General features: G+C 41.5%; 1 protein-coding gene across 2 annotated transcripts in view; it reads right to left on the reverse strand.

The window, feature by feature from the left end:
- Diaph1 (diaphanous related formin 1) overlaps positions 1 to 20,122 on the reverse strand; it is a 94,454-nt gene that overhangs the window by 13,542 nt on the left and 60,790 nt on the right. For both annotated transcript variants that reach the window (XM_036204736.1, XM_036204735.1), the window contains exon 19: positions 2,708 to 2,806. In XM_036204736.1, coding sequence (XP_036060629.1) covers positions 2,708 to 2,806 — 99 coding nt within the window. The remainder of the gene's footprint in view (positions 1 to 2,707; positions 2,807 to 20,122) is intronic.

Here is a 20,122-nt window from a genome sequence, read left to right on the forward strand (position 1 = left end):
TTCAGCATATGCAGTCAAGTCTATCTTAAAAAATCTTCTTTGACTCAATGTTCTCTTCTATTATCAACATCTGTTTCTCTTCCTTGATAGCATTCTGAAAACATAGTCACTATTTTTTCCACTATCAGAACTTTCACCTTTTATATCCTCACAAAGCCAGTGAAAAGACAGCAATCAGTGGGTGCACTCTAGAGAAGGTCCTACCTACTGTCACCTGACTCAAATCTACTAGCCACTCTGCTTGGTGAACTTGCCTCATTCAGCATATTGGTTTGCACCTTTACTCAAGTATCACTGGCCTTCATTTCCCCCAAGCACCACGTCCGGGAATTCTGCCTTCCTCTCCTGTGCCTTGTCTTTTCATCCTCATTACCATGGGCTTAGGTCCTGATCACCTCATTAGTTTAAAACAGCTCATCTTCCTTCCTACTCAGAAACTGAGCCTGAAAATCATTGCCAAAGCAGCCTTCCCAAAGACAACACGAGGCTGTAACAGTCACTTTCCTGATGGGACTCTCTACATTACTCCCACAGCTGTAGTGATCTCTGCTGTCCCGAGTCATCTCAGGCACATGGGCTCAGCCCTCCTGAAGGAGCTAGTCCTCCCTTCCCCTGACTCTTGACAGGCCTTCAACCCATTTTAAAGGGCACCTTCTTGAGAACACTCTTGTTCCGTCAGCACTCACCAAGTGGCATGGAAGCCTTCTCGATAGCTAGCGCTTGCCTAGGTATCCCAGCACACCCTTAGGGCGGCAGTCACCTCCAGCCACTTTGGTTCCCTGTCTCCACAGACACGCTTTGCATTTTTAGGATTAGACAGGTACTTCCGCCTCCTAGACTGTCCCACTCTACAACAGTCTAGTCCTATGCCCTCCTCCCTGGTTCTGAGGAACCGAAACAGTCTGGGATGCGCTAGGCTAATGCCCTACTGCTAACGATACCCCCAACCCTCAATTCTTCGGCTTTTTTCCTTTCATTTTGCAGAGTGAGCACAGATATAGTAAGGAAAAGTAAGAAAGAACTCACATGAGTGGAAGGGGGTCATGAAGGAGAAATAATGGCCCCCATTCCTTTCTAAGCTGTTTCCCATCTTAATATCATTCCACCGAGAACAATAATGTACTACATTATAGTCTTTCTTCTATCGTTTTCTAAAATAACAATTATTCATGCATTATGTTCCTAGACACACTCTTAGCCTGGTCTACAGAGTGAGTTCCAGGACAGCCAGGACTGTTACACAGAGAAACCCTGACTTGAAAAACCAAACTCCCTCCCCCACCCCTTCACCCGCCACAAGACATCACCAGACTTTCATTTAGCAATACCTATACATATTAACCTAAGGTTATATGGTCAAACATAATATAGAAACTATGCTTGCTTCTGAAGTATATACTACAACTGGAATGGTCAGCATAGTCCTGTGCAAGAAGGACATGCACATTTACGGAGCATTACTTAATTTTTAATGTGAAATTTTTGTCTGTTTATTTTTTGAGATAGCATTTCTGTAGCCCTGGCTGTCTTGGAATTAGCACTGTAGACCAGTCTGGCCTCAAACTCACAGAGATCCGCCTGCCTCTGCCACCCAGTGCAAAGGGAAAGAGAGAAAGAGAGAGAGAGAGAGAGAGAGAGAGAGAGAGAGAGAGAGAGAGAGAGAGAGAGATTGACTTTCTGTCTCACTATATCACTCTGAATGTACCTATGGGTATGTGTACTAGTTTGAGTGATTTTGGACAAGTTATAACATTTGAACCTTAGTTTTCTCATGTGGAAAAATAAAGACAGTCACTCTAAGATTATGAACGAGCTTATGGAATATATACTCTTTCATTTATACAACACATGACTAACATGAACCTAACAGAACCTGTCACATGCCAGACTCTCAAGTATTTGTGACCCAAACAATTAGTATCTGCATTACTCAGCATAAAGGAGGAGCAGATTGATAGCCGAAATGAACAACAAGAAGGATGACATTGCTCTTAACCACCAATCAGGCAGTAGCTGCATCCATCCACGTGTGTGACATGCTCTCCGACCTGCAGGTTTTTCACTACTGGAGTTCTCAGTCCAGGTGACAAGTCAGAAGAGAAGAAACAGCAGCATATGCTTTACTCTCTGGGGTTACCATCATCCTACTCTGACAAGCACAAGATTTACCCCCTTCTTCTAAATGTAAACAATTTTAGTTTAACTGAGGCCACGATAGCAGCCGCGTTCCTGATCAGAGGCAGAAGGAAACTCACTGAGGCCGAAACCCTGCGGAGACATCCTGTTGACACAAGGAAAAGTAGAATTTGAAAGAAGTTTGCCAGGCATGGTGGTGTCCACTAAAACCCCAGCACTCAGAGGCGGAAGCAGGAGGACTGTCAGTTCAAGGACAGCCAAGCTACATAGCAAGATCACATCTCAACCCTTCCCAACCCTCAGTAAAATAAAATAAAACAGGAAACTCCTTAGCTCTATAACTAGACACATTCCTAAAACCTTCCCCCGCTTCCTTGACATAAAGCGGGGTACTTGTCAACCTGCTGTGCTACAAAGCATCTGATGAGACACTCAAGCCTCACCGTGCACTGCCTGGCCCAGAGCAGGAATTCAACAAGAGGCAGTTCACACGGAGGGCCTTAGACTCAAAGTCCGTTCTCGCAGGAACACCTTCCCAGTGTGAGGAGCTGGGGTCACAAGAGTTACTCACAGAGGTTCTGGGCTGTCTTCGAGTCCAACACTTTTAGCTCTTTTACTTTTTTCTTTTGCACAGATTTCTTTTCTTCTCCGCCTTCTTGATCCTTCTTGGCTAGTGAGGGAAATCAGAAAAGCACCATTAAGAATAAACCACCTTTGTGCAGAACTGTCCTGGCAGAAGAGCCTTTACTTCCTCTCTGTCTCCATTACACTCCTTCAAGGCTAACCTCATTAGCCACTCTTCCATAGCTAAGTGCCCCACAAGAATAGCCCTTCTCATTTCTTCCCTTCAATAGTTATCAATAAAGCTTCCCTCCTTAAACAGAATCCACCTCCAGGGCACCGCTAACTGTCTGCGAAGAACCAAGAGTAAATATTTTAGGTGTTAGAAGTCATACGGTCTGTCTCAACTTGAAAAGTTATTTTTATTTTATGTGTACCGGTGTTTTATCTACATGTCTGTCTGTGCACCGTGTGTGCACTGACCTTGGAGGCCAGAAAAGGGTGTCAGATCTTCTGAAACTGGAGTTACAGACAGCTGTGAGCTGCCATGTGGGTGCTGGGAATCGAACCCAGGTCCTCTGAGAGAGCAGTCAGAGCTCTTAGCTGCATCCCACCCCGTCTCAATTTCTCAGATCCACCATTGTAGCATGAATGTCTGTGCTCTAAGAAAACTTCATTCATTCAAAAACGTTCTGTGATACAGCTTTCTAACCCCTACACTAAGGGTCTCCTACAGTTACCCATTCATGCCTACTAAAAAGTTTAACTACCTCTCAAAATCTGGATCGAACATGACTTTCCCTGTAAAAATGGTTTTAGTTTCCCCAGCTGCTGCTGATCTCTTAATCGCTGTTGACTTTGAACAAAAAGAAGTATAATAAACTCCTTTCTTTCCACACTCTTCACTATTCAAAGCAACATACCTACCCCTTCCCATAAGTCTTCCCCAATAAATGTACCCACTCTCTGCTTTGATAAACTAATTTTCACTCTATTTGTGATCTGTACCTTATTCAGTATTTTTTCAATGTTTCATGACGTGTATGTATCATCCTGATATTTTTTAAAGCCTGTGTTCCTTCAAGTGCAGAGATTTTCTCATCTCATTTTAAATTCTCATCTCCATTTTGAGCTTTAAAGGATACAGGCAAAGTATTTCATTACCATTTCTTCAAGAGTTAACTATAGCAAAATTCACTACAAATGATCAGCACTAGCTGTTGAGAGGGGCTGAGCAGTGCTCAGAAAAGGAAAAAGGGATCATACTGGGTAGACAAAACTGTAAAATACTGTTGTATACTGGAGGAAATAGGGACTGTACTGGGCAGACTTAACCATAAAATACTGTTGTATACTGGAGGAAATAGGGACTGTACTGGGTAGGCATAACTGTATAATGTAGTGTCAGCTTCTTAGCCATATAGCAATAGCTCTGAAAGTTGAGAAACTAACAAAATCAATTGCTTCTGAGTATATGAATGGGATTCTTGAGCACAAGAGTGGGAGAATACTTTCAAACATAACACCCCCTTTTGATTGTTTTTGAGATAAGATTTTACTAAACAGCTCTGCTGACCCAGAACTCTTATGTAGATCTGACTGACCCCAAACCTTCAACAATTCTCCTATCTCTGCCTTCCAAGTAGTATGATTACAGACATGTACACTAAAGCCTGGCTATAACATAAGCCATTTTTATAATATTTGATAGTTAGACCACGTATAAAATATTCGGTAAAAATAATAAAATCAAAGCAATAACCAAGTTCTATGACAAAAGGCATACAAAACTATTAAAAAGTCATCCTTGGGCTGGGCATATAGGCCAGTAGTAGAGCACAATGCCTAGTACTGCAGGGGAAATGCCATTTATCCCTTTGACCTAAGAGTTCCAATTTAAGATATCAAACTGTTAAATATACAAAAAGTCATTAATTCAGCAATAACTGCTAAGACCTTAACTTGTGGAGGGTTGTGCTGGGCAACAGAAAATCACAAATGAAAAAGACAAATTAACAAAATAAAGATAAGAATGTGCTTCATTCTAATAAAGTGAAACAGACCCCGCCTTCCGAGAGATGAAGTATTATGTCAGATGACGGTAAGTGCAGTGAAAAGAACAAAGATTGGGCAGGGAGACTGATCAACCCTTAGGCGAGTGGCTAGGGAATGACATTTGAGTAAAGACCATTAGAAGGTAGGGGATGAGCCTGTGTCAGCTAATCTTGGTTGTCAACTTGACTACATCTGGAATCAATAAAAATCCAGGCTGCTGGGCATGCCTATGAGAGATCCCTCCCCCCTCCCCCTTTGTTTTTTTGAGACAGCCCTGGTTGTCCTGAAACTCAACTCTGTAGACCAGGCTGGCCTCAAACTCAGAGATCTACTTGCCTCTAATCTCCCAAGTGCTGGGATTAAAGGTGTGTGCTACCATGCCCAGAAGGTTTACATATTTTATGTTTCCATTTTTTTATGTCTAGAGATCTATGTAATTTGATACATGTACCATGGAAGTGTTAAAAAGTCAACAAAATATAGTAGTATAAAGCTAAAATAGAGTGATACTCTGGAAACATGTCAAGTGACTACAGAAATAAAGAAATGTCATGAATAGGTGCGATATATTTAGAGTACTAAAACCAACTCACATCAATGAACAAAGCATGGTCTAATTCAGGGACTGGTTAACTTACGATTAAAGTACTATAGATGGTGTGCTGGCTAGTGTTGTCTCCTTGACACAAGCTGGAACTAGAGTCATTAGGGAAAGGGAGATCTCAGTTGAGAAAATGCCCCCACCAGATTGGTCAAACTCATGGTGCATTTTCTTGATTGATGGCTGATGTGGGAGAGCCCAGCTCACTGTGTGCAGTACCACCCTTGTGCTGACAGTACCACCCTGAGTGCTGTAAGAAAGCAGGCTAAGCAAGCCATAAGGAGCAACAGTGTTCCTTCAAGGCTTCTGTTCAGTTCCCGCCTCCACGCTCCTGCCCTGGAAGGTAAAATGAGCCCTCTCCTCCCCAGGCTGCTTTTGGTCAGTGTTTCATCACGCAGTAGAAATCCTAACTAAGGCAGATGATAAGTAACTTAGGTTAGTCAGCACATCTACTCAGTTCTTCCTGTTAAAATATGACTATTTGAATAGATGGCTGTGATCCAAAAAAACCTTTAGTAACTGGCTACAATTGCTGATTCCTGATCTAATTCACAGTGCTGGAACAACTGGCTCTCCACTTCAACAACTGAATAAGAAAGAGGCTATGTATCTGAGAAATCAAGGCGAGTACATGGGAAAGTTTAAAGAGAGAGAAGGGGAAAATGATGTCATAATAAGAAATAAGATGGTAGAAAGACAGTCTGGGGCTGGTGAGATGGCTCCATGGGTAAAGGCATGTGCCTCCTGGATAGAGCCCACATAGCGGAAGAAGAAAATGGACTCTCACAAGCTGCTCTCTGGTCTCCATATGTATGCCATGGTACATGTGCACTCCACCACCACACACAGTCAATGTTTTAAACAAAAGAGTCTGGCATGACATTAAAAATATTCCAATGTGATGAAAATAATCAAATAAATACAGAGAGAAATGACAACCTAAAAGAGAGTGATCTAAAAACGCTGGCTTAATGTTCAGAAAAGCACTCTGAACACATGAGCAGCTGCTAAGAAGCGGTGAATTGATCGGGGCGTAAATGGACCAAACACTGGAGGACTGCTTCAACACAAATCTGCGGGCTCTGTGGGGAAGGGGTGATCTACTTCTACCCAAAGGAAGGAGTGCCTATGGCTCTCCTCAGTAAGCTGGGGAAGGCAAAAGGATTGATTCATCTGGAGTGTGAGTGTGAACCTAAAAATGGTACATCAGGGCCCACCAGGCAGTTCCAAAACAACAGACGTCCTGACACAGCTCAACCCTGACTGCCTCAAGGTGGTCACCCTCATCCTTCTAGAGAATTCTGAAAAACCCTTTCCAGACAGTGTTAACGTCATCTGCAGTTGCTACAATTTTTTATGTACAATATGTGGCCTTAAATCAGATTTACAAGGTATGCAAAAAAAAAAAAAATTATCCAAATTCGAAGGGGTAAAAAAATCCAATTAACAGACACAATATTGCCCAGATAATGGAGCAAGTACACAAGAATTTATAGCCATACTTAGTCATTCGTGGTGGAGGCTCATACCTCGTGCTGGTTGGTTTTTATCAACTTGACACAAACTTAGACACATCTGATCTCTATTGAAAAACGCCTTCATCAGATCACCTGTAGGCAAGTCTGCAGAGCATTTTCTTCATTAATGATTGTTGTGTCTGGCTCACAGTGGGTGGTACCACCTCTGGGTAGGTGGTCCTGGGTTGTATAAGAAAGCAGGCTGAGCAAGCTATGGAAGGCAAGCTATTTGGAACAAGCCGGTAAGCAGTGTTCCTCCGTGGTCTCTGCCTCAGTTCATGCCTCCAGGTTCCTGCCCTGACTTCCCTTCATGAAGGACTGTAGGACTACAAAGCCTTTCCTCCCCAAAGTGCTTTGTGGTCACACTGTTTATGACAGCGATAGAAACTAAGGTGAGACACGTTGACAATCCACCACCGACGGGTCGAGACAGAACTACCACTATGAGCGCTCAAGGCCAGTCACAGCCACAAAAGTGAGATTCTTTCTTTAAACAAATAAATAAATACTTAAAAATAAACCAACTCTAGGTAATATATTCAAAAAATTGGGGTGGTGAAAAAGAAAAAGAAAAAAGAAAGAAAAGAAAAACTCGGAAGGAATGCATGAGGTAAGTAGTCAAGACCAAGTTCGGTGGTGTGCTGGTTAGTCATCTGCAAGAAGGGAACCGTAACTGAAGGATCATCTATCTCGTCAGCCTGCCTGCAACAGGTAAGTCTGTGGGGGCATTTTCTTAATTACGATGTGTGAAGGCCCAGCCCACTGTGGGTGCTACCACCCTCGGGCAGTGTAAGAAAGCAGGCTGAACACAAGGCAGAGCGAGCAGTTAGGAAGCTGCACTGCTTCAGTTCCTGCCGGAGTCCCTCCCCAACTCCCATTCAAGTTGTAAAATGAAACAGACCCTCTCCTACTCAAGTTGGTTTTGGTCAGTGTTTTATTTTGGCAACAGAAAGCAACTAGAGGAAGCCGGGTGGTGGTAGCACACACCTTTAATCCCGGCACTTGGGAGGCAGAGGCAGGCGGATCTCTGTGAGTTCGAGGCCAGCCTGGGCTACAGAGTGAGCTCCAGGACAGCCAAGGCTATAAAGACAAACCCTGTCTTGAAAAACCAAAAAGGAAAGAAAGCAACTAGGGGGAACTGGTACCAGAAAAGCAGGGTTACTGTGATGGGGCTGGCCGTGTGGTTTTAGGAGGGCTCTAGAAGGGTTTTGGAGCCAAGGGCTGGGAAATCCACAAAAGCCGAGAGAAGTGAGGATTATGGAGACCTGACTTGTGAAGTTTTAAGGGGAAACTGAAAGCCCCTCAAGACTATAGTGGTCATTCCTGGACTATTTTACATTAAGAATCTGTGGTTTCTGGTTAGCTGGAGCTGAAGAATCAGGTGTGATTAACAGGAAACCAGCATCACTACAATAAAATCTTGGCTTTATTGGGACAATTGCTACTGGTTAGCCAGAGCTGAAAAATCATCTGTGACTAAAAGGAGACCAGCATCACTGAGGTGAAATCCAGGAAGTATCTCCTTAGGGTCAGCACACAGAAGCTGTGGTCCAGAGTGACAAAGGCCGCATCTCAAACTGGCAGCTGCACTTGGCAATGTCTAGTCTCCTAAATGATAATGGTCTGGAAAGCACGAGGGGTCATGGAGAGCAGCTGAGGCTTAGCACTGTGAGAAGCCAGGAGAGGCACTGGTCAAGTTCGGCCTCAGCTGCAGTGAGACTCAGCATTTGAGATACCAGGACTGTGGGTTGAGCACCAAGGACAGCAGCAAGTGTGGCATGAAGCCAGCCTGAGCCTATGAAACAAGCTATGTGTGCTGTGCATGGCAGAGCTAGAGAGATGAGGTTACCCAAGCCCCTTGGAGCTCAGAAATGCATGAGTGAGTCTCAGATGTCAGACACTGAGCTATTTACAATGTTGAATTTTGGTTTTGCTTTGACTGTAACTATACTCCGGTTCATCCCTTTTGAAATCAGTATATAAACTTATTTCACAGGAACCCATAGTTAAGAGACTTTGGATTTCTAAAGATAACTTGGATTTTTAAATAGCTTGAGCTTTTACAAAACTGTGGGATTTTTAAAAGCTGGACTGCATACTATATTATGATACTAATGTGCCATCTTGGGAATAAACAAGAAAGGTTATGGTTGAACAGCGCCATGTTTGCGTATCAATCTGAGAAGGGGTCAATTGTGCGAGTTAGTTTCTGTCAACTTGACACAAATCTAGAGTTATCTGAAAAGAGGGAACCTTAACTGAGAGATTACCTCCATAAATGTGCATTCAGGTAATCTGTGGGAGCATTTACTGATTAATGGCCAATGTGGGAGAGACCAGCCCACAATGGACGGGACACCACTGGGCAGGAGGTCCTGGATGATGCAGCAGGCTGAGCAAGCCATGGACAGAAGCCAGTAAGCAGCACCCCTTCACGGTCTGTGCCTCAGTTCCCACCTCGCTTTCCTTCCTGGCGGGTTGGAAGCTGTAGGGTGAAGTGGACCCTTTCCTCCCAAGCTGCTTTTGGTCGTGGTGCTAATCACCCCAGTAGACAGCAAACTAGGATAAATGTCATCTCAAAAAATGGTGAAAATTATCACTTTTATTAGAGTATATATAGTAAGTCAAATGTACATGTTGTCTAGGCTACCCACTAGAAGGATAGCAAAAAGGTAAGAGAATACAAAATAAAATTTAAAGTAATCCATAAGAAGACAAAAATGAAAAAAAGGACATGAAACAGGAAAATCAAACAGAAAATAAGCAGAGATGCAGAACAGACCAGCTCAAAAGAATTAAATGCATTCCTATGAAGAGATGAAAACCTAGTAAGTATGCACTTCTTACAAGAGATGCGTTAAAGACAAACATATACAAGGGTGGAACAGGGGCAGAAGATGTGCCCATTATAAGAAAATACTGGCAAAAAAGAAAGCTGCTGCTAGACTAGTATCAGACAGCAAAGTCTTCTCTAATAACTCTGAACAGACTCACGTTATAATGATACAGGGCAAATCCACAAGGAAGACAGAATAATTCTAAATTGAATGCATTAAACAATTTAGTTTCAAAGTACAAAAAGGAACTGCTTACTGTTCACTTTTAGAGGAGGTGGGACTTGGGAAAATGGAGCCTAAAGATGAACTAAAGCATGACTAAAGTCTCGTGCAATAGCTAACTTTATTCAGAGCACCAGGCAATTAATAATCTAAGGGTTAAGAAGAATCACATAAGTAAAGTTTTCATGAATATGAGCTGTATACCGTCACACATGGCAAAACATGTTTTTCCATAGAGGCATATGTCAGCAGCAAGCAATAACTCACTTTTATCTACTACATTTAAGAAGGGTGAGAAAACATATTCCAAGAACAAGACTTTTAACTTGTTTTCTTGGAGTTTTCTCACAAGCACTTAGAATTCTTCTCATGTCTCCCTGCTTAGACTATGTTCGATAGGAACAACCAGATGAAAGAATTAACATCCTTATTATAGTAACTACCAAAACAAGCAACCATTTGGAAATGCTGGCACATACTTGCAATTCACGCATTCCAAAGGCTAAGGCAAAAAAGGACTGTGAGACCAAGGCCAGCCTAGGCTGTATGTAAATCAAACAAACTGTCTTAGTTAGGTTTCTATTGCTGGGATAAACACCATGACCAAAAGCAACTTGGGGAGGAAAGGGTTTATTAAACTGTGTTCCAAATAACAGTTCATCATCAAAAGCAGTGAAGGCAGGAACCTGGAGGCAAGAGCTAATGCAGAGGCCATGGAGGGGAGCTGCTTACTGGCTTGCTCAGCCTGCTTTTTATAGAAGCCCAGGATGATACCACCTACAATGGGCTGGGCCCTCCCACATGAATCACTAATGAAGAAAATGTGTTACAGCCAGATCTTTTGGAGACATTTTCTCAAGTGAGGCTCCAACCTCTCTGATGACTCTAGATTGTGTCAAGTTGACATAAAACCAGCCAGTGCACAAATAAAATCCTCCCCAAAACAAAATAAATTGATATAATACATCAAAAATGACAAAATACCTTTTTTGTGTGTATATAGCATATAGCACAAAATTTACAACATGCTGGTTAAATATCAAGTCTGAGCAAATTTCAAAGGATAACAATCATAGCCATCATTCCAAGTAGTTACCTATGTTAAAAGGTAACTAGAAAATTCCCAACTATTTGGACACTGAACAAAAATTAAATGACTCTGGAGCCAGGCAGGATAGCAAATCAGCCAACAAAAAATAATTTAAATGGGATGAAATCAACACATGATATGGGACAACAGAACACAAGGGAGATATGGGACATCTAACCAATGGTAGATTTAAGCCCAGGTATTTCAAATAAGTATGTTAGACAGAAACAGGGAACATTTTGTAATTAAGATCAATTGTATCTATAGTCCATGTCTTTTGCTATGTGGTGCCTTCAGCTGCAGGGGGATTCTGTCAAACCACCAGAAGGTCAGCATCAGATATGGTCCTAGTGGGCCAAAACCCTCCCAGCCCTAGAATAATCTTTATTCCTCCTATAAGACTGTGAGACAAGATTTTGCTTCATACTCTGTTGAGGCTTTAGTGCCAAATGCCTGGCATATAATACATATTTAATAGATGAAGATCGGAACTGTCAGTTGGACTTGTTTATAAGGGGAAAAAAATCTATTTAGGGCCAATGAGATGGCTCAGTGGGTAAAGCATTTATCATGTATTGTGAGGACCCGAGTTGGGATCCCTAGAACCCATGTAAAGCCAGACATGGCATCAAGAGTCTATAATCCCAGTTCTCCACAGCAAGGTAAGAGATGGGGATGGGAGAACCCTTGAAAGTTTGCAAGCCAGCTAGACTGCCATAAACAGTATGGAACAAGAAACCCTGGCTCAAACAAGGTAGAAAGTGAAGGTCAACACGCAAGGCTGTCCTCTGAGCGCGCACACACACACACACACACACACACACACACACACACACACACGGGATTGATTTAGAAAATTTCCTAGGTTAAATATAGATAAAGGCTAAATTCAAAAGGATGAAAAAGTATAAAGTTATACTACACAAATTCTAACTAAAAGGAAGTTGCATTAACATTAAATAAAGACTAAAAAAATCAGAGTAAAAGAGATATAAACTTTTAAACTATAAAATGGTATAGTTCATTAACATGTAAGAATTTGGATTTGTATGCACCTAGCAGTGTATCTTTAATCATAATATTAAACACCAAATGCATATAACCTCAATCTAACTACAAGGACACATCAGACAAATCCACTCTATTAATAAAAAGATGAAAGTTGAGTCCACTTTTGACTGTGGACCCAGTAACTTCACCTCTCCCTTTCCCTTCCACATTGTACATAATGGAAAGGGTGATAATTAACATTTGCTCCCTCCTTTGGCACAAAAAAAGAAGCTCCAAACTCTGTTAGGTTTGTCTGTGTGCAGGAACTCCCATATTGGCTGCACCTCTAACTATAATAAAAGGCCAGGACTGTTCCCTTTCCTTGCTTTCTGCTAAATATATTCCCCTCCCCAGCCCCTTCAGGTTTGGTCTGTAGCCTAAACTGGACTGGAACTTACACACAGCACATTTATAATGCTTATGACACTGTAAGGCATAGAGAAAATTCCTAAGGATCAAAATCACAAGAGTACCAACTATCACACCATTAGCTGGATATCCTCACGTGTAATCCCTGGAAGCCATGAGGCTTATGAGGCAAAGGGGGCTGTGTAGGCATGAATAATTTAAACATCTTGAGATGAGAGTATTATTTTGAATTATCTAGGTAGTTTCAATATATTAAAAGAGTAAGAGGGCCAGACGGTGGTAGTTCACGCCTGTAATCCCAGCACTCGGGAGGCAGAGGCAGGTGGATCTCTGTGAGTTCAAGACCAGCCTGGTCTACAGAGCTAGTCCAAGACAGGCTCCAAAGCTACAGAGAAACCCTGTCTTGAAAAACAAACAAACAAACAAACAAACAAAAAAGAGTAAGAGGAAGACAGAAGGGCAAGAGTTAGAGATGAAAATACAGAAGCAGAGGTCTGTGAAAGTTGAGGATTCTTTGCTGTGTCTTTCAAGAGGGAAGGATTGAAGAACCAGCCTGCCTCCATCCTAGGTATAAAAGCCATCTTATAATAAAGACAAACTAGGTTCTTTCCTGTTTATGAATAAACCTCTGTTTCTCCTGGATTTGGCTATGCCCCACCTCTAACTACAAATGGCCAGGAATGGCGATTGTGTCTTTGTTTAAAAAAGTTGTTTATAACCATCTTGCAAACTTACTTTTGTTTCAAAAAGTTCTATGACTACCTTTGACTATGTTGTTATGACTATTTTGTTATGCCTACTTTGCCGCCACATCTTTGTTTCAGGAGGTTGTTAGGACTAACTTGTTATGCTTGTGTTTTGCTCCTGTAACCCATCTATTTTGCTCACCAAATCCTGCATTTGAAAACCCTCTACCTTTGAGCTACAAAAACCTTGTCTCCCTCACATCTAATGCTGACCTCTCAAACTCTGCCTTAGGAGAGGCAGCCCATGTACAGGAATTAAAAAAAAACTTGCTTTAATTAACTTGGTCATGATGATTTGGGTTCGCAGTCTCTCTCCTCCCATCTTTAGGATTAACATTAGCCCTCAGTCAGAGAACACAGACTGCTGGAAAAGCCAAGGAAACATTGTTCTCTAGAGACTCCAGAAGGAACACACACAGCCTTGCCAACACCTTGACTTTGGGACTTACAGCCTCCAGAAGTGAAAGATAATTCCTTGGGGCCTTTTAAAAGACAAAAAATTTGCATTGTTTTAAGTCACTAAACATGTGGTCATTTTTCTTCTTAACCAGCACAGGAAACAAATATATTCTATATACATGGAAATTAAGCACCCATAAATAACCCATTAAAAAGAAACAATGGAAATCAGAAAACTTACACCATCAAATGATGACAGAACTACTTCTTGCTATGAGCTGAATTTGTTCTCCTAAAATTAGCATAAGGAAGCCCTAAGCCTCAAACCTCAGCACGTGACTGCATTTGTGAACTTAAATTTTCCATTCAGACAGCCCTTAATCCAGCCTGCCTGGTGTTCTCACCAAATAAATAAATAAAAGGAGAATACAGTAAGAAGTCATCAATATCTAAAATGAGTGGTGTAGTGGCAGAGTTTTTGCCTAGCATATATATGAGGGTTTAGTGCCCCAGCACTGAAAATTCAGGACTGAACTAAGTATGCCTTGAGTACTAAGATAAAATTTATGTGAAATATATACAAAAACTTTGATAAAACAGGCAACTTTCTAGAAAAGTGGAACATAACAAAACTTAGTGAGAAAAATTAGAATTGAGCTATTACCATGAAATAAAGCTTAAAATCTTCTTAGTTGGGGCTGAAGAAAAGCTCAGTGGATATAAGCACTTTTCTAGAGAACCTGGATACATTCCCAGCATCCATACAGCAGCTCACAACCCTTTGTAACCCCAGTTCCAGGGGATCTCACATCTACTTCCAGCCCCCACCACCACCACTGCACTCACGCTGTACAGGGACATACAGTCAGGGAAAATAATCCCACACATAAAAACATTTCTTAGCTGACCCAGGTGACTTTACCAGCTATTTATATATCTAATCTTTAAAGAAATAAATTATTCATTATAATTGTTATAAATCATTATAAATTATTCATTATAAATAATGAACTTCTCTAACTTCATGCAAAAATTCTACAGATTAGAAAAATACTCCCAGAGCAGTGGTGGCACAAGTCTTTAATCCCAGCACTGGGGAGAGGGGGTGCAGAGGCAAGTGAATCTCTGAGTTCTAGGCCAGCCTGGTCTACAGAGCAAGTTCCAGGACAACCAGGGATTCACAGAGAAACCCTGTCTTGGAAAACCACACACACACACACACACACACACACACACACACACACACACACACACACACACAAAAAAAAAAGGAAAAGAAAAAAATACTCAACTCATTTTGCAAAGCTGACAAAAAACTTTAATACCCAATTATGAAAGTATTAAAAAAAATGCACTCCTAGACAAAACACAGCAAACTCAATTCAGCCCCATAAAATGAAAAAGATACTCAATCATGCCCAGGTTTTTATTTCAGGAATTTAAGACTTTTTTGGGAGGGTTTCAATGTATTTAGTTAACACATTTCCCACAATCACTGATTAAAGAAGATAACTAAGATAATCTCCACAATACAAAAAGTATTTTACTGAATTCAATACCCATTTATAACAATACTCTACGCAAACTTGGGATGAAAAGAATTCTGAAAGCTTAACTAAGGATCTACCAAAAACTGAAGGCAGAAAGCACACTTCATGGTAAAGGATGAAAACTTCCCTGAGATTAGAGGCAAAGGGCATTCATTATGAGCAGGTGCATCCAACAACAATACTCTTATTATTCAAAATAGTATAGAAAGTCAGGTGTAGTGCCACCGGCCTTTAATCCTAGCAACCCCCCCAAAAAAAAAAAACTCCACCAAGCAAACAAAGTTATTTTAGGGGCTGGAGAGATGGCTCAGTGGTTAAGAGCACAGGCTGTTCTTCCAGAGGACCTGGGATCAATTCCCAGCACCCACATGGCAGCTCAAACCTATCTCTAACTCCAGTTCCAGGGCTTCTGACACCCTCACAGACATGCAAGCAGGCAAAACATCAGTAGACATAAAACAAAAATAAATTATTAAAAATAGTGTAGAAATATAAAGCATCTAAAAATTAAATTTCATAAAAGTGGAGCAGGGAACACAGGCACCGAAAAGGAGGCTTGGGTGCATTCAAGATTCAGCCTCAGCAGTACTCCACCACCACAGCTGAGGAAGACTGGAGGTGTAACTGATATCAACACTGCTCCTCAAGAGGTGCTGAAGACCGTCCTCATCCATGAGGGCCTAGTATGTGGTGTACACGAAGCTGCCAAGGCCTTAGACAAGCGCCAGGCCCATCTCTGTGTGCTCGAATCCAATTGTGATGAGCCTATGCATGCCAAGTTGGTGGGGGCACTTTGTGCTGAGCACCAGATCAACCTAATTAAAGTCAAAGACAACTAAGAACTAGGGCAATGGGTAGGTTCTGTAAAATTGGAGGAAGGGGAATCCAGGAAAGTAGTTGTTGATTGCAGTTGTGTAGTGGTTAAGGACTCAGTTAAGTCTCAGGGCAAGAATGTCATCAAAGAATTAAATAACAAAGTAGAGTAGCAGGCTGAGGGGATGCCTCAACAGAGATGTCCATGCAAGCATGAGGACCTGAGTCCGGTTCTCTAAAACCCAAATAAAGCTGGAGACATTAGTGTATGTTCCAGCTCTCCCATGGAGGGATGACAGACACAGGAGAATCCCCACAAGCTTGCAGGCCAGTTAGTCTGGTGTAAGCAGCAGTGAGCAAGAGACCCTGTCTCAAACAGGGTGGAAGGCGAGGTTGGCACTTAAAGTTGCTTGAAGCCCTGGATTCAGTTCCCAGGACTTCTAAACCATTCATTAATTGTACATGTGAAGATTGATAACCCCAAGCTCTTTACAAGAACATCTGTTTATAAAGACATGATTAAAAACAACACAAACACAAATTGAAGAAACAGAGACGATACCCCCTGGAATACACATAACTGACAACTGATTAATATTTAGAATACATAAGAAACCCTTGTATTTTCAATCTTCACTACTACATCATCCTATGTATCCAGTAACAGGTGCTAACAACACAGAGGGGACAATCAGATAGAATGTGCCTTCTGAAGAGAAGGATTTACAGAACCCAGTATCCACTACGAAGATATCTTAGCAAAAACCAACCAAGTAAATACAGCCTAATCTGATTAATTCTTCAGCTCCAATTACTACTTCACAGCAGATGCAGAGAACAAAATCACACACTATTTGAAACAAGCACAAAAGCCAGAAGACAGGACTCCACAAACCAAGGACAGAGCTTTACAGCAAATGAATATGGAGAAGAGAAGCCTGCAGAGTAAGGGGGACAATGGAAAACCACAGGCTAAGAATAAAATCCTGTCATCTTCGGGAAAACAGAAGGAACTAGAGGACATACTGAATGAAATAAGCCAGACACAAAAGAAATAGGTAGAGTTTTTCTTTAAGTAAGAACTTAAAAAAAGCGGGGTTGGGGATTTAGCTCAGTGGTAGAGCGCTTGCCTAGCAAGCACAAGGTCCTGGATTCGGTCCTCAGCTCTGGAAAATTAAAAAAAAAAAAAAATCAAAAAACAAGCCAGGCAGTGGGGGCGCACGCCTTTAACCCCAGCACTCAGGAGGCAGAGGCAGGCGGATCTCTGTGAGTTTGAGGCCAGCCTGGTCTACTGAGGGAGATCCAGGAAAGGCGCAAAGCTACACAGAGAAACCCTGTCTCAGGGAAAAAATAAAAATTAAAAAAACAAAAAAGATACAACCTGAAAATAGAAGGTGATCTATTAGGGACTGGGAAGGAAGGAGTGGAGAGGGGAGAGAGGACATGAGGTTGGGTGAACATGATGAATGCATAGTATATGTATGGAAATGCCAGAATGAATCCACTAATGCATCTAAGTTATACATGCTAATAGAAGGGAAAAACCATAGACAAACTAGTGTTCATAAATGTAAACTTTAGTGATTAGTATACAAATCAGGTAGCGGTTTCCTGGGAGGGTTAGTCATAGTTCTAAGGGTCTCCAGAAAGTAAGTGACATGTAGTTTATAATGGTCTTCACTGTATGGCAGTTCCTTAAGTTGTATTATCCCTTGTCGTTTTTTGTGGTTTTGTCCTATTTAATAGCAAGAAACTAAACATTAGGGTTGGGGATTTAGCTCAGTGGTAGAGCGCTTGCCTAGCAAGCACAAAAAAAGGAGAAAGAAACTAAACATTAAAAGAACCAAGGGATCATGTGAAGGGAAGAGAAGGAAGGGTGGTAGGAACATGAGTACCAGTCTCACTTTCATTAGCTACTGTTTTAATGTACAACAGACAATGGCCGGCAGTGAGGTTCAAAACAGGAGGAGAGGGGAGTTCCAGGTAAGAGATGGAGGCATGGCCGAAGATTACAGCTGGGTTACACATGGAATAGACAGTTAAGAAGTATGGGACAAATTAATTAAGCAGCCTTGGTGCGGACAGGTATTGAATTGTATGTAGTTAGTGTTCTGCTTTTTCAAAGTGGTGCTGAGCAAGTGATTCTAAAGAAATAATTAATACATACTGTCAGAGGAGCAAATAAGAACATAGACTGTGGAAATAGGAGCCATGTAAAAGGAACATGTGATGTTAGAAGTTAGGAGAGTGGGTACTCTGGGTGGGGGTGGGTGATCAATTGTCAAGTTAGGAGAGTGGGTACTCTGGGTGGAGGGTGGGGGGTCAATTGTCAATCAAAGGGGATTTGTGGAGCACGGAGGCCTTGGTAATGTTCTGGTTCTTCATCTAGATGTTGATTTAAATTTCACTTTAAGAAATTTATTGACTTATCATACACATATGATTTTTACACTTCAACCAAGATATACCTCCACTTCACCAAACATGTTATATATTCAGCACAGGCAAAGACTACAAGGGAAAACAGAAATAGTTTATCTGTAGAATGATACCACTATGTTACTTCTAAAACTGTTATCCACCAGGATGTTAGGGACAGGCATAGCTCTGGGCATTATGTATCATCCACATGCTCACATTCTTAGCCAGCTCTGGTTCAGCTTTCACAATGACTTAAAAAGGACTTTGACAACCAATGGTAAACCATCACAATACAAAAGAACCTATAGGACACCATCATATGCCACCTTCCCAGCCCTGCTCCAAAAATGGAGCGTTAGTTAGTTAGTTAGTTTTTGAAACAGGGTTTCTCTATGTAATAACTGTGGTTGTCTGGGACTTACTCTGTAGACCAGGCTGGCCTCAAACTCACAGCCTCTGCCTCCTGAGTGCTGGGATCAAAGGTGTGTGCCACCACCGCCGGCTTATTAGGTATTATATAGGTATTATTGTACCTAATGTAAAACCTTGCCAGGACTGTGGGTCCCAGCTTTACTTTATCTATGTAAGGGTGGAAGCCCATGATAATCACACCTCCTACTAAAAGGTATCAGCTCAGCAAAGAGAGAAGGAAAATCTTTGCAAAGACCAACTCTTTAAAAAGAACACACACACACACACACACACACACACACACACACACACACACTATCACTTAGCTGACTCATTTTTATGTTTCCAGCTGTTGCAACAGTGACCTCTTTAGCTGATTCTAAGTCCTTTCCGAGTGAGATCTACAGCTTCCAAACTCAGTACAGGACCAACCTGGTCTCCAAAGATTGGAGACGCCCAGCTGGCTCTCCATCTACAACTTCCCTGCTATGTTCTTCCCTAGAGCAAAGGGATGAACTGTCAGCGATGACTCATATCAAAAGTCAAGAAAGACTGCATCAAGCAAGAGGTTTCATCTCATCATCTGCCTCTGAGTTAGTCTCAGAAATCACCAAAAGAACACGGGGGTGGAGTGGAAATACAGTCCAAAAGCTAAGAAAAAAGTCATGGCAAACATGCAGGATTACTATGTGCTCTTTGTAAAATAGTCCATCAAGTACGGTTAGCTCTTTAGGTCTTATCAAGCAGCATCTGGGAGGAGAGCTAAGGGTATGGAACCATCCATCCAGGGAGACAGTGATTAGCAGTGGGTACATACACATTCTCAAAGCTTAAAAGGTCTGCTTGAATTCATAAGAAAAATCATATAGTTTGTAGGCTTTGTTTATTGTTGCCTTTGATTCAAATAAACTGATAAAACTACTATATGGTAATTGAGAAATTTAAATGTCAGACAGTCAATGATAGCAAATAGTTTTTTGTTTTTTTTTTTTTTTTTTTGGGTAGTAGAACTCAAGAAGAAAAGTCTGGCTTTATTTATCAATTAACAGCCACTGAAGGCTCCTAGTAAAATAAAAACCGGCTACAAGAAGCATAACATAGTCACAGGATGAAATATGACATAATATTAAAAATAACACCATAGAAAACAATAACCAGAGAATATGATATAGAGCTCTACATAAATTCAAGCAATTTAAGTGAAATAAGCCATTGAGAAAGATAAACTGCTTCCCCTTTCATATGCAGAAACTATTTTACAAACATACGTATGCCCTGAAGTAAGAAGTGTGGACTACATGGAAGGAGGGGGGTCTAAGCAGAGGGAGGAGAGAAGAACAAGAA

Source organism: Onychomys torridus, chromosome 13 (genome assembly GCF_903995425.1).
Source record: "Onychomys torridus chromosome 13, mOncTor1.1, whole genome shotgun sequence".
Lineage (NCBI taxonomy): Eukaryota > Metazoa > Chordata > Mammalia > Rodentia > Cricetidae > Onychomys > Onychomys torridus.